General features: G+C 39.2%; 1 protein-coding gene across 5 annotated transcripts in view; it reads left to right on the forward strand.

Moving 5' to 3' along the window:
• The window catches only part of SPTA1 (spectrin alpha, erythrocytic 1), a 65,998-nt gene that overhangs the window by 2,853 nt on the left and 48,700 nt on the right, over positions 1-14,445 (forward strand). For all 5 annotated transcript variants that reach the window (XM_060142275.1, XM_060142276.1, XM_060142273.1 and 2 more), the window contains exons 3-14: positions 255-395; positions 1,489-1,635; positions 3,411-3,544; positions 4,104-4,248; positions 6,811-6,965; positions 7,911-8,046; positions 8,148-8,249; positions 9,736-9,873; positions 10,469-10,579; positions 11,907-11,984; positions 12,130-12,285; positions 13,625-13,829. In XM_060142275.1, the coding sequence (XP_059998258.1) occupies positions 255-395; positions 1,489-1,635; positions 3,411-3,544; positions 4,104-4,248; positions 6,811-6,965; positions 7,911-8,046; positions 8,148-8,249; positions 9,736-9,873; positions 10,469-10,579; positions 11,907-11,984; positions 12,130-12,285; positions 13,625-13,829 (1,648 nt within the window). The remainder of the gene's footprint in view (positions 1-254; positions 396-1,488; positions 1,636-3,410; positions 3,545-4,103; positions 4,249-6,810; positions 6,966-7,910; positions 8,047-8,147; positions 8,250-9,735; positions 9,874-10,468; positions 10,580-11,906; positions 11,985-12,129; positions 12,286-13,624; positions 13,830-14,445) is intronic.

The raw sequence follows: 14,445 nt of genomic DNA on the forward strand, positions 1-14,445 counted from the left end.
TTATTGTCTGTAATCACTTCATCCTCTAAAACACCAAAACATTATTCATTTTTTTCTATTATGGAAGATCATATGGTTTAATTGCTATTCACATACATGTCCTATTTCCTCCTTTAAATATTTGTTGATCAATTAATGCACGAGTGAATGGGAGGAGGTATTTTTATCCAGGTCCCTCTCTGCACAGGTCTCTGAGTCTATACCTGCTGCTCCACAGCAGGTACTATGCCTGAGTTGTTTTACTTTCCCCATAGGTCCTTCTGGAGGAACTCAGCCACCTGTGGGACCTGCTTCTGGAGCTGACTCAAGAGAAAGGCACCCTGCTGCTGCGGGCCCTGAAGCTTCAGCAGTACTTACAGGAGTGTGCTGACATCTTAGAGTGGATTGGAGACAAGGTATAGGACCAAACAGTATGCATATAGGACTTCCCATCCATCTGCCCCAGACATCCCATAGCAATTTAATGCAGGCCTTTCATAAAGAAGTTAGGATGTCTCTTTCTGGGCTTAGTTCCTTGGAAGAAAGAGGAATGTTGGCAAAGATTTAGGGGTATTCTGGAGGTAGTTAACACTGTAGGGGGATAAGTCTAAATGTATGAATCTGAATATGAAGAAGGCAAGTCTTACACACAAACTGCATTGAAAGATGATCTAGGATTGTCCCCATTCTACCTTCCATGAGCCTTCACTCCTAGATTTTTGCTCTTACTCTGTGTCCAGCTTAGAGCATTGCAGTTCTTTCCCTAATTCTTTGTCTCTCAGTACCTATAACTAGGGAGGTTTTTATTTTCTACATACTTAAAGAATAATCCTGTGGTTAGGACCGAACATTTACACAAGCAAGTGCCTAGCACAATACTTTTTTTTTTTTTAATTTATTTGTATTTGGCTGTGTTGGGTCTTCGTTTCTGTGCGCGGGCTTTCTCTAGTTGCGGCGAGTGGGGGCCACTCCTCGTTGCGGTGTGCGGGCCTCTCACTGTCGCGGCCTCTCTTGTTGTGGAGCACAGGCTCCAGATGCGCAGGCTCAGTAGTTGTGGCTCACGGGCCTAGTTGCTCTGCGGCATGTGGGATCCTCCCAGACCAGGGCTCGAACCTGTGTCCCCTGCACTGGCAGGCAGATTCTCAACCACTGCACCACCAGGGAAGCCCGCACAATACTTTTGTAAATGCTCAGTTTGTTGAATTGAGTAGAACGAGGATGAATTTATTTTTCAGGTTCCAATACACAAAAGGGTGTTCCCAGGGGCTTTTGCCAACAATGTTCCCGGTCTCTCCAAAGAATTACCCCAAAGAACACTGTTCCCTGGGCCAGAACGCCACCTCAGGAAATATACTGCTGCTTCTGGCTCTTTCCTGAAGGGTTCTCCCAAGTTCCACCAGTATCTCCTTCTGAACTATCCTGGGAATGTGAGCAAGGGTTTTGGGCATTTGAACTGCAGGAATTCCTAAATGTTTACGGGTGACTTACCAGAGTTTTCTCTGTCTACAGGAGGCTATAGTGACATCAGTGGAGCTGGGTGAGGACTGGGAGCGCACAGAGGTTCTGCATAAGAAGTTTGAAGATTTCCAAGCAGATCTGGCAGCTCGAAAGGAGAGGTTGAATGGAGTGAACCAATATGCCAATGAGTGTGCTGAGGTGAGGTGGGGAACAAGAGAGCCAAGCCAGGGAAAGGGTCTGATCTTCAAGAAGACTCTCTGGCCATTAGTAGATGGGACATGAAAGATATAGGACATTGTGAGAAAGCAGAGGTATGCCTGTCCCTGGAGCAACATGCCCAGAGCAGTTTCCTCTCCTTTCTGAATGTATCCCTTGCCAGTCCACGGAAATGGAGATGAGAGTGAGTGAGTGTATGTGTGTTTACATAAAGGAATTCAATCCACAAGGGGGTTACTCCTGCACCATGCAGTACATTGATTTCTCAAGTTTATGAAGCACTCTTTCTTCATGAAGAAGAACCAGAATAAAGTGGCAAAGAATATAAAATAATGGTGGGCTATCATAATATACATGATATAATTAAACTAATTTTTTTGTGTTTTGGGGGGAAGGGAAAAGGAGGCAGATTTATCTTCATTTTCTTAAGAAAGTGGTTAAATAAGTTTTTAATTTCTGGGCATGTAAAAACTCAGTGTGTGAATAAATAATCCTAACATATGTGAGAACTGGGAAGTCAGTCTGATTTTATATGTACATGAAGGAATTAGAAATTCTAACAGTTGGCTATCGTGCTTTTCCATTTAAGGTTTCATTATCACTGCAGCTTTATAATGGGAATAATGTTTCTGTGTTAATAGAACCAAGATTTCAGGATGAACGGGTACTGGAGTAGGGGAAAATAACATATTTCTCAATTTTTTTCCAGGCCACATTTCCAACAGTCCCAAATTTTCTCCCTCTATCACCTTTTTCTTATTGTGGAGATTTTTAAGTTATCTATTACTATCTACCAAACTACCACAAAACTGAAAACAACAAACAACCTATTTTTTTCAGTGAATCAGATTCACTGATTCATGATTCAGTGACTCAGCTGCGTTATTCTGCTGATATCACCTGGTATTCTTAAGTCACTGCAGTTATACAATGAGTCAGTTGGGGTGGAGTGTCTAAAATGGCCTTGCTCCCATGTATGGAGATTTAGCAAGGAAAATGAAGGTTTTCTCCATATGCTCTCTCATCTTTCAGTAGATCATGCTTTTTTTATGTGTTCCAAGAAGGTAAGAACAGAAGCTGAAAGGCCTCTTGATGCCTAAGTGCTGGGGCTCATAGAATATCATTTCTATTTATAAGCAAGGAAGGAGAAGTAGAAAATTCAGTCTGATGAGGCTTCAAAATAGAAATGGAAATGGGAATAAACAGGGATAGGAGGAGTAGGGAGACAGGTATTTGGGAACTACTCAAAATTGCCAAGTATCAAAATGGGCTGATGCTGCTAGCTTAATCTAGTATTCATAAATCTCATTGCTTCAGTTAGTTTGCAAAAATGCATGGAGTTTTCTGCAAAATTAAGTTTATCTGCATGTCTGTATAATTCTGCAAAGAGGGAAATAGCTCTCATTAGCTTCTCAAAGGTATCAGGACCCCAAAAGAACCAAGACCCACAGTATTAGAGTTTTGAAAAATTAAGTCAGATTTCACAAAAGGAATTTTCTCTTCTTTTCCTTGGTTTCCAGGATCTTGAAGGGAGTTAGCAGGCATCAACATGATGGAGTTCTGAAAATAATGAGGTTGGGCAAGCCTGTGTTAGTAGGCTAGTCTGGAGCTGTGGGCAAAATATCTGGCGGTTTGATTTTCTAGATTTTGGTGAGGTGGATCAAGTAAGAGTTAGAGAGCAGGGATAAAGTGAAGTGTGAAATAAGAAGTGTTTAAATGATTTTTTGCATTAGTCCATCATTGACTTTCTCCCACAGGAAAAGCATCCTGAGCTGCCCTTGATTCAGTCAAAGCAGGAGGAAGTGAATGCAGCCTGGGAGCGGCTCCATGGTCTGGCTGTCCAACGACAGAAAATGCTGTCCAGTGCTGCAGACCTCCAGCGATTCAAAAGGTAGGAATCTCACCACTGAACTGTAGGAAACTGCAATAGCACCATGCTTGTTATTTGTGTTAGCCTCTGTCTACTGTTAGCAATTAGTGGCCAATACCTCTAAAAAAAGAAACTCATGTGCTTGCCTTTAAAGACAACAAGGGAGAGAGTAGTTAAGAAAATTGTGACCCACTCTATAGCCAAGTATGTGTCTAATGGAGCTTAAAGCAATACAAATAGCACTGGTAAATTAGTGATGGAAGCTCTGCAGAGGCAAGAAAAGCAGGTTAAGAACCGGAAGGGAATGGAGGGTGAAGTTGGGAAGAAGGACATTCGTGAAGAGCTGACCCAGGTATAGGAAGTATATTTGGAGGTTCAGTTGTCAGGATGCCCAAGTCTCTTAACTCTCAATGGAAACCATTAAAAGCAGTAAAGAACATTTTACATTATGTTTTTTGCTAGTGTGGGTGAAGATAGGGTAATTTCTGACTGAGTGAGCTAGACTGGTCCTTGCTGTGTGCTGTTTGCCCTGAAATGCCTGCCTTCTTCCTTTGCTGGAGCTCATGGAGATGTCTGACAGGGACGTGACTGAAGCCATCCAGTGGATTAAAGAGAAGGAGCCTCAAGTCACCTCTGAAGACTATGGCAAAGACCTTGTGAGCTCTGAGGCACTGTTTCACAGTCACAAGACCCTTGAGAGGAACCTTGCAGTCATGAATGACAAGGTAAGCCTGTTGGAGGAATGGCTAATCCCTTGAGCTAGAAAAGGCATTTGGTATTCATCTCGTCTCCATAGGACACAGTAAATTCACTATTTCAATGAAGGAGAAATTTTGTGCCACTTGAATATACCTCCTTATTCTAGTTTATAACTTGTACATGAATCTTGGATATCTCTTAATTTATTTAATTATTTTTATTTAAATATACATATATGTTTTATATACGCTCAAGCTTTTTGTAATTTATTTCATAATTTAAACCAAAATAGATAGCTTCAAGAATGGTTTCCTAATCTCGCTCAGTACCCCATGGCCAGAGAGTCTTTTCTTTTATCTAACTATACTTTCTCCTGTTGGAGCTGAACCTTGTTTCTTCTTGTCCTTCACTCAGTCAAAAAGGGAGTAAGTTTCTTCTTCCCCTTTTATAATAAACTCAGACACTTAAAACACATTACTAGCTCATGCAGCTGAATATCAAAAAAGCAAACAACCCAATCCTAAAGTGGGCAGAAGACCTAAAGAGACATTTCTCCAAAGAAAATATACAGATGGCCAACAAACACATGAAGGGATGCTCAACATCACTAATCATTAGAGAAATGCAAATCAAAATTGCAATGAGGTATCACCTCACACCAGTCAGAATGGCCGTCATCAAATAGTCTACAAACAATAAATGCTGGAGAGGGTGTGGAGAAAAGGGAACCCTCTCACACTGTTGATGGGAATGTAAATTGATACAACCACTACGGAGAACAGTATGGAGGTTCCTTAAAAAACTAAAAATAGAACTACCATACGACCCAGCAATCCCACTACTGGGCATATACCCTGAGAAAACCATAATTCAAAAAGAGTCATGTACTACAATGTTCATTGCAGCACTATTTACAATAGCCTGGACGTGGAAGCAACCTAAGTCTCCACTGACAGATGAATGGATAAAGATGATGTGGCACATATATACAATGGAATATTACTCAGCCATAAAAAGAAATGAAATTGAGTTATCTGTAGTGAGGTGGATGGACCTAGAGTCTGTCATATAGAATGAAGTAAGTCAGGAAGAGAAAAACAAATACCGTATGCTAACACATATATATGGAATCTAAAAAAAACAATAACAACAACAAAAAATGGTTCTGAAGAACCTAGGGGCAGGACAAGAATAAAGATGCAGACGTAGAGAATGGACTTGAGGACACGGGGTGGGGAAGGATAAGCTGGGGCAAAGTGAGAGAGTGGCATGGACTTATATATACTACCAAATGTAAAATAGACAGCTAGTGGGAAGCAGCTGCATAGCACAGGGAGATCAGCTCGGTGCTATGTGACCACCTAGAAGGGTGGGATAGGGAGATGCAAGAGGGAGGAGATATGGTGATATATGTATATGTATAGCCGATTCACTTTGTTATAAAGCAGAAACTAACACACCATTGTAAAGTAATTATACTCCAAAAAAGATGTTAAAACAACAACAACAACACATTAATAACCCACCTTTGGGTTTTCTTCTGGAAATTGGAAAACCCCGGTAGGAAAACCTACCCTACAGTAGGTATAGACACACTAGAAATTGGAGCAAGCCTGTTTTCTTGAATGATTCCCATTCTTACTTCTTCCCGTCACAGTTTAACTATAACTTAAACTTATTACGCCTGAGCTTCTACAGTGGAGTCAGCCCACAGGAAGATCCCTACTTGCTATGCTTTAATCATAGCTCTGTGCATGGGTCGTTTCTGAAAATGATTTCACCATTCTACTTCTTTTGTTCTTCCTCATTTTTTCTCTTTGGTCTTTTTTTTTTCTAATTGTGGATGATAAAATACCATGATTTAATGAATAATGATAATGAAATCTCAAATCCCGGACAACACCTAATTATAGTTGGGTATAGTAGAAGAACTAATGGTAACATGTGGAATTTGCCCTAGTAAGCCTGCTCCTCAAGAATTGTGCTCAAAAAGGCCTGACATTACTGAAATTTTCTTGGCAGCAATTTTCCTTGGCAGAAATGTCTTTCTGGTTCCCACAATAATGTTTATGGAGTTAGTATAGAGGGTAATGAAGGACAGATGTATGTCTAAACATTGCTTCTGACATTGACTAGCTCAATGACCTTGGGCAAATAAAATACTCAACCTCTCAGTTTTCACATACAAGGAGAGCAAGAATAGTTTTACCTCACAGTATTATTAAAGGAAGACTATAAAACAAGAAAATGCATATGAAGTGCTTAGCACAACGAGAGACAAAATGTAATCAGTAAATTATTATTGTTAATATAGTTACATGAGTATATTAATATAAATATATCAATATAAAAGCACTAATAAATTATTCTAATTCTTATGATTATTATGTTACATTCTTCCCATAAAACTTTGCCAAGAGGACCAGAATGCTCGGATTTCCCACTGTGTTTCTTTATCTTTTTTTTTTAATTATATAAGTTTCAGATGTACAGCATTATAATTAGACATCCGTATATACTACAAAGTTGCCATCCATCACCATACGGTTGACTACCTTCACATACTAGGTTTCTTTTTTATCCCAAAGGTGAAGGAGTTATGTGCCAAAGCAGACAAGTTGAAGCTTTCCCATCCTTCAGATGCAGCGCAGATCCAGCAGATGAAAGAGGATCTGGTCTCCAACTGGGGGCACATTCGCACCTTGGCTACCAGCAGATATGAAAAGCTGCAGGCTTCTTATAGGTGAGAAATCCTTCTTCTCTACTGCTTTACCTATCTCTAGGTCAAAGTATAACATCAAAAGCAGAAATAAAAGAGTGAAAGGAGTAAAATAATGAGTGACCCAGCCCTCCTGCCTGCTCAGTAGAGGCAAAAGAAATTTTTATTTGTCAGGAGAAGTCCTTTGAAGGCTGATATAATCCTCAGCGTGACATCTCCTTTCACCTGTACCCTTCCTGTCTTCCTCTGTTTGTACAGTTGTAAGAAGCTATGAAGTGGTCCATGGAACTGAAAAATTAGCTGAAGAAACATGTTAAAATCCTGGCCTTAGCTAAGGAACTGGAATTAATTTCCAAGCTGAAGAACACAAAATAAATCTAGAATTATTTCTGGAATGTAGGTCAGCTTACAAAAAATCTGGACAACATTTCAGTAGTTAATTTTTATGATTAGTTATAAAATCACCAGAAAATAGTGTTTATCTTATTGATATGATTTAAAATGAACTGGTGAGCTTTTGATTTTTTTGAATAGGTAATCTTTTTTTGTAGTTTTTGTTTTTACTGGTATGGTGAAGGGTGAACTAAAATACATGAGGGCTCCTAACCCTAACTCTAGTCGTCCCTTAGGCTTCCTGTTGGTTATGTTATGTCCTTATTTATTGGCCTCCTTGTGAGTACTTTATTCTACTTCAAGTGCATCTGGGATGTGACTTTGTGATGTTGGAGATGTCAAGTCCAAGTGCTTCATCACACAATGACACATCTGCCCTAGGAATATACAACCTGGAGTGAAGGATTTACAACCTGCACTGCTAAAGGAATAGGAAGTACATCAGAGGAATGGAAGGTGTAGGATTAGGGCAAGGCACATGTTGTACATCTTAGCCCAACCCAACCCTGACTCTTTGTTCAAAGTCCATTTGTATCTGGTTCCTCCTTCCTGTCTTTTCCCTTACCTTTCCCTCAGGTACCAGCGGTTCTTATCTGACTATGATGAGCTCTCAGGCTGGATGAAGGAGAAGACTGCTTTGATCAATGCTGATGAGCTGCCCACAGATGTGACTGGTGGGGAAGCCCTACTGGACAGGCATCAGCAGCATAAGGTAGAGAGGAAAGGCCTCCCCAGTAGGAGGAAGAGGGCGGTTTCCAACAATGCCAGAAGGTTTCTTGCTGCATTTTAAAACATTTTGTCTCATGACCACAGCATGAGATTGACTCTTATGATGACCGATTTCAATCTGCTAATGAGACTGGTCAAGCCCTGCTGGATGCCAGTCATGAAGCATCTGATGAAGTCATGGATAAGGTAATCTAGTTTAACAGAATTTGTGAAATTTTGATACATATTAAGCCTTCACTTAATCTCATACTAATATGACAATCTCTGAAAGAGGACAGAAGACGTATAAACATCTTAATGTGGGCTCAAATATCACCCTGCTTTCTTCATATGTTGCTTTAGCTAATTTGAGGCATTTGAAGTTCTCAGGACTTGATGTGTGCTCCCTCACCTCTGAAACATTACTTCATCAACCTAACTAATTTCATCACCTACCTTCTACCTAATTTGAAGCCTCCATACCATCTTGCCTTGTCACATGTGCTCTGTTTTATCACTTTCCCATGCTCATCTCTAGATTGTGAATTCTTTGAGGACTGCACCTTATTCATCTTTGGGTTCCCTAAGGTACCTAGCATGGTTCCTGGCACATGGATCCCTTTCTTCTCTCCTCTATACAACCTCAAATCAAACTGATTTTCCTATATCTGTGTTTCTCAAATCTCCATTAAGCAACAGGAAAGCTTTAAACACTCAGAATTCCACTGAATGAAGATTAAGATTTGCCATCATCCTAACCTCCTAGATCCCAAGGGCTCACGTAAACCTCCTGATCCCTGAGACATTTTACTCCAGTCACAGAGTCACAGGAACTCCTTGGGATGATAACTGAAATAAGATTTGCAGGCTCTTTTCATATCATTAGATTCCAAGCACAGCCCCGAGTGCTATATGATGAAGGTTGAGATGACCATATTTTCAGTTCATCAAGAACTCTATGGGAAAATTATACTATGGATTTTTATTTTTAACTATTTCCTGCCAAAGGAATAGTGAGACCCTAAATCCTTGAAAACTTACCTATTATCCTGGGATTCTGAGAATTGTTACTGTCTTTTTAATGGAGTTAACACAACAGCTGTTTTAATAAGCTGGAATTTCTTGGGCACATGCTTGGGCAGAAACAAAGGCTTTTATGAGTTTGAGAATGTCACTTTCACCGTGATGGTTCTTATTTGCTTTTGGAATAGAATGCAAACTTCTCAATCTGATCATTTAAGTGCCCTATAAATTTGAATTTCATTAAATGTTTATCTTTTTTAGACACTGCACTTTTCTCTGGAGCACTTCGTATAATCTAATGATTACTTGGAGTAATTACTTGCTTGTGGTATTATGTCCTCCTACAATCCCGATCCACACCTCCCTGCCCTTCAAATCTTTGTTTGATACAATACTTTCTATACTCCTACTCCCTGCTTCTTCAAATCTGAATTAATCTTTCCTTCTTTATTTATACATATTAAGTGTGGTGTACCTCTGTTATGGTATTTATCCCATTTTTCCTATACTACAGTGATTCACTTAGATGTTGCAGCCTTAAGAGAAAATCCCATTTCCTATTCATTTTTGTATCCTTCAAAAAGCCTTGCATTTATTAGATGCTCAGTGAATATAGGATAAAATAAATTAATTAGTATCTTCCTGGCACATTATCTCTTCCTTTCCAAAGATGGCAGTACTTACCTCCCATTGGGATGCTCTGCTGGAACTGTGGGACAAGCGTTGGCAGCAGTATGAGCAGTGCCTGGAACTACACCTCTTCTACCGTGACAGTGAGCAAGTGGACAGTTGGATGAGTAGACAAGAGGTAACAAAGGGGCTCAGAAAGTGTCCAGAAGCCATTTCTCCTTCTCCTTATTTACTACTATCAACACCCTTACAACCACTTCAGTTCACCTGGGAACTGGAGGGTGAGCCACAAGGAGGAGAAAAGATTGGCCCTCTCTGTGAGACTCTTGAAATTCCCTCATGGACAAACGCACAGAAAAATACCTAAATACAAAGCAGAGAGTCTTTAAGCTCTACTGAACATGAGGTGAAATGAATATCCAGTTGTTAAGAGTTCAGCAAGAGAAAATGTAATGAGTCAGGCAGGGTTAACGAGAGATTTCCTGGAGGAGGTGAGTGGTCCTCTTGAGTATTTGAGATCTCAGAATAGTGCCTAGATTGGTTGGTTCAGACACAGAGACAAAAGTGATAAAGTTGTATGAGAAGATTGGGAAGGGACTCTGAACCTCCTGCTGCTAAATGTTAGCCTCTATCTCCTCTCCTACTTTGTGCTAATTCCCACCTTGCTCTCTATTCCCCTCACCTCCTTCCTTACTCCTTTCTCAGAGATATTCCAAAGGGAATGTTTCCCACCAGTGAGGTACAGCTGGGATGTATCTTTCTGTCTTCTATAGGCCTTCCTGGAAAATGAGGACTTGGGAAACTCCTTGGGCAGTGTTGAAGCCCTTCTTCAGAAGCATGATGACTTTGAGGAAGCCTTTACTGCCCAGGAGGAGAAGATCACAGTAAGAAATGGGCCCTGGTTTGGGTATTGGGTTCATGTTTGTACATATCATCTCATATAATACCAATCCTTAGAATCACTCATAACTATCAGACATAACATGAGGGTTGTTCTTTAAAGAGAAAACATCCAGAAAAATAATCATACCCATATTTTATCAATACATTTGTATTCCACAAAACATATTTAGAAAGTTTTAAAGATTTTGAGACATTTATATTTTCCGATGAAGTGCATGATTGTCTTATTTTTTCTGCAGTATAAGTAGAAACTATTGGATCCATATCCAACATAGAATCATAACTTAGAAGTTTGAATGTATTATTTACTTTTTATAGTTTTTCCCCTCTGATAATATCTCCATTTGGTTTTCTTTAGTAATATCTAGATATCTAAGTAGTATCTATTTTTTCCTGTATACCTTCATCTATGTGTTTCTCATTTAATGCTACTGTAGTCTTCTTGTGAACTGTAGGTACAATGTCCCAGAAAATGTCTTATGTCATTATGTCATACATAAGCAAGTCTCAGAGAAGTGTGAGGAAGACTTTATTTGTCCAATCTACTGTATGTTCCCTAGGACAGTGCTGACTTTAACCTTGTACGTGTGCATGTATACCACCACCAGCAGCAACAACCACACTAAAAACAAAATTCCAAGTCTTCTCTGTTAATCTTCAGTCAGTACAGAGCTTAATATGGTCATTCCCAGTCCATATGCTTGTTAAGCTGATTTTCACTGGTAAAAGCTAACTGTGTAAAATAAATTACAGTTCATAAAATGCTATTGTTTATTTTAGATCATTTTCTTATTCCCAATCAATTAATCCATCCTAAGCCCTAGCAATTTTGGGAATCATGAATGAATATGAGTAAAAATTCATGTCTGTAATTTGTGACTCCATTCCCCATGTAGCTATAGATATAGATGTAGATAAAAGGATATATGATATATGATGGATGGAAGGATGAATAGATAGATAGATGATAGAGACTGGTGGCACTGGATGTGACTATATCAATAATGCTTCCTCTTAAAAATTTAAGACTAGATCAGATATTCACCTCGTAGTGACATCAGGATTCATTTACTGTAAACTAGATTAAAAAAAATTGTGACATAGAGAAGGTAATTAACCTGCCTGAGATACAATACATTTTGAGATACAATTTATAACAGAAGTCAGAAGTAGGACCTAGATCTTCTGACCCTGAAACTTGTCTACTTCCGACATTGTCATGCTTCCTTTTTAAACAGTTAGCCAAACTGTGGCCACTTACTCAGTGGCCACTGAGGGAAAACCACTCCTTTTTTTTTCTTTTTCCAGACCTTAGACAAGACTGCAACCAAACTGATTGATAATGACCATTATGATTCAGAGAACATTGCTGCTATCCGGGATGGGGTATGTCCAAGGTCCCCTATGTGCCTCTGCCTGCTTATGCACGGGATCAGGGAAAGTGTTAGAGCATGATAACCTTGGTGGGCAGTGAATCTCATGTATCCATATTTGATTTTGCTGACAGTGAGTTTGTTTATGTTTTTTGCAGCTGTTGGCCCGACAGAATGCTTTACGTGAAAGGGCTGCCACTCGACGCAGATTGCTGGAGGATTCATTGCTTCTGCAGCAACTGTATCAGGACTCAGATGACCTAAAGAACTGGATCAACAAGAAGAAAAAGTTGGCAGATGATGAAGATTACAAGGTAGGCAGGATTTGCAAACTACAGACCCTGGACATACTCATTGGGACTGAATTTCATGGGATTAGTCTTGGAACTGAAAGGACAATAGCGTTCAGCTGGTGAGCCTCATTTTATAGATGGAGAGACAGATACTCAGAGAAGGGCAATGACTCCTCCAAGACTGTACATCAAGTTTCTGGTTTTCCTACACCCTGTTGCCCATCACCCCTTTTCTCTGGCACAATTTCCAGTGGTCCTTAACAGAACGGAGAAAAGGAGGAACTCTCCTTATTTAGCCCTCTGTTGCCCTCTGCACGCTTATAGTAGGAAAATGTTGTGTCTAATCATAATGTACATTCAAGCTATCCGGAACTCAAAAGTAACCTAATGGTTTGATATAATATAGACTTATGTGATTTTGTAGCTGGAAAGGAACAACTCCTTATTTTACAGATGAAGAAACCAAGGATCTGAATTGTGAAGTGAGTTACCCAAGGTTAGCCAAGAATCAATGTTTAGAATGCAGTTTAACATAAGGGGTAGAAGCATGAATTCTTTTGGGAGAAGGTAAAAACTGGGCTTGAATTCTCTCCCTCTCCTTTCTTAGTTTGTATGACTTTGAAAATATTCTGAATTATCTCTGAGCTATACATAGGTTTCTTTACCTTCTGCTTGTGTAAAACACATATTTTTCACTCACAATATAAACTATTATGCACACACATATATACTCACAAATTTTTGCATTTATAATCAGGGCTAGAATTAGTCTCTTGATTTCTAGGCCAATATCTATTCACAGTATTTACTTTCTAGATATCATTTAGTCTTAAATGTGTACCTCTGATGCTTTTGTTCTCACTTTTTTTTATAGAACTTTGAGCATCTAATCTGTACATTTCATTCTGTAAAACTCAGCACTATGTGCTTGTGTTCTCCTGAGGAGTTATGGTTCCAGTGTATGCAGGGTAAACAGATCTTCTGTATGTGGGACAAAAGGATGGATGTTTCATATACTAGGACAGGAATGGAAAATAATCTCCATCTTTCATGACAGCTCTGATAGATTGTTAGTGCTTGCATGGGGTGTCGTATTTAAAATGGTCTTCAGACTATATCCAGACTCAACAGAAATAAATTCAGGGGTTGATTAGCCACGTCTGTCATTTGTATAGAGGAGGGATTGGTCACACAGTTTCCTAAGCCTCTTCTGCCTCTATACTTGGACTAGGACAGTTCTGCCGTATATCCTCTTCTTACTTCAGTTAGATTTATAGTGAAAAGAAATTCCTGTCCTCAGAATGTCTGCCCCTCATTCTTCAAGGAATGGTTTTCCTTAATTGTTTTCATTTTGTCTCAGGATACACAGAACTTGAAGAGCCAGGTTCAAAAACAGCAAGTCTTTGAAGAAGAATTGGCAGCTAATGAGATCCAGCTCAATAACATACAGAAAACTGGCCAGGAGATGATTGAGAGCAACCATTATGCCTCTGAAAGTGTGGATGCTCGTTTGAGTGAAGTTGCCAAACTCTGGGCGGAATTGCTGGAGGCTACAGCACAGAAAGGTTAGAAGCAGAGTCTTGTTGAAAACAAATTCCTAAATTCTGAAACCCACCTTCTTCATCTTTACCACCTTGAGTTTACCTAGTGACTTCTATAAGAAGGGATGCTACTCATTTGTTTCCCTGTGTATTCCTGTATTGGTCAAGAAATTTTAAAATCTAACCTAAATTTATCACACTATATATTAGTGTGATAATATATCACACTATATATTAATATAATCACACTATATATTAGTGTGATTAATATATCACACTATATATTAACACAATTTTATGTTTTCTTCATGTAGGTAAGTCTTTTCAACTGAAATTACTTTTGTTTTCTTCACTTTTTTCTTCCTTTTGAATAAATATTCAGATACCATGAATTCAGTATTGGCTATGCACCTAAAACTAGTGTCCTTAAATTATATTATACATATTTTGGTTCTATAGATGAAACAAGGTTTTCTGACCCAGGGTATAAAATTAGACATTAAAATATTGTTGGTGCCCCATATGATGTTCCCATGATATTTTATTCTTATGAATAGGGCTTGATGACTTATTTTACCTATCTGAGCATGTTCAGGTTTTGCTGTAAGCTCTTAGAAAATTCCCATGTCTGCTTGAAGAG

Source organism: Lagenorhynchus albirostris, chromosome 2 (genome assembly GCF_949774975.1).
Source record: "Lagenorhynchus albirostris chromosome 2, mLagAlb1.1, whole genome shotgun sequence".
Classification (NCBI taxonomy): Eukaryota; Metazoa; Chordata; class Mammalia; order Artiodactyla; family Delphinidae; genus Lagenorhynchus; species Lagenorhynchus albirostris.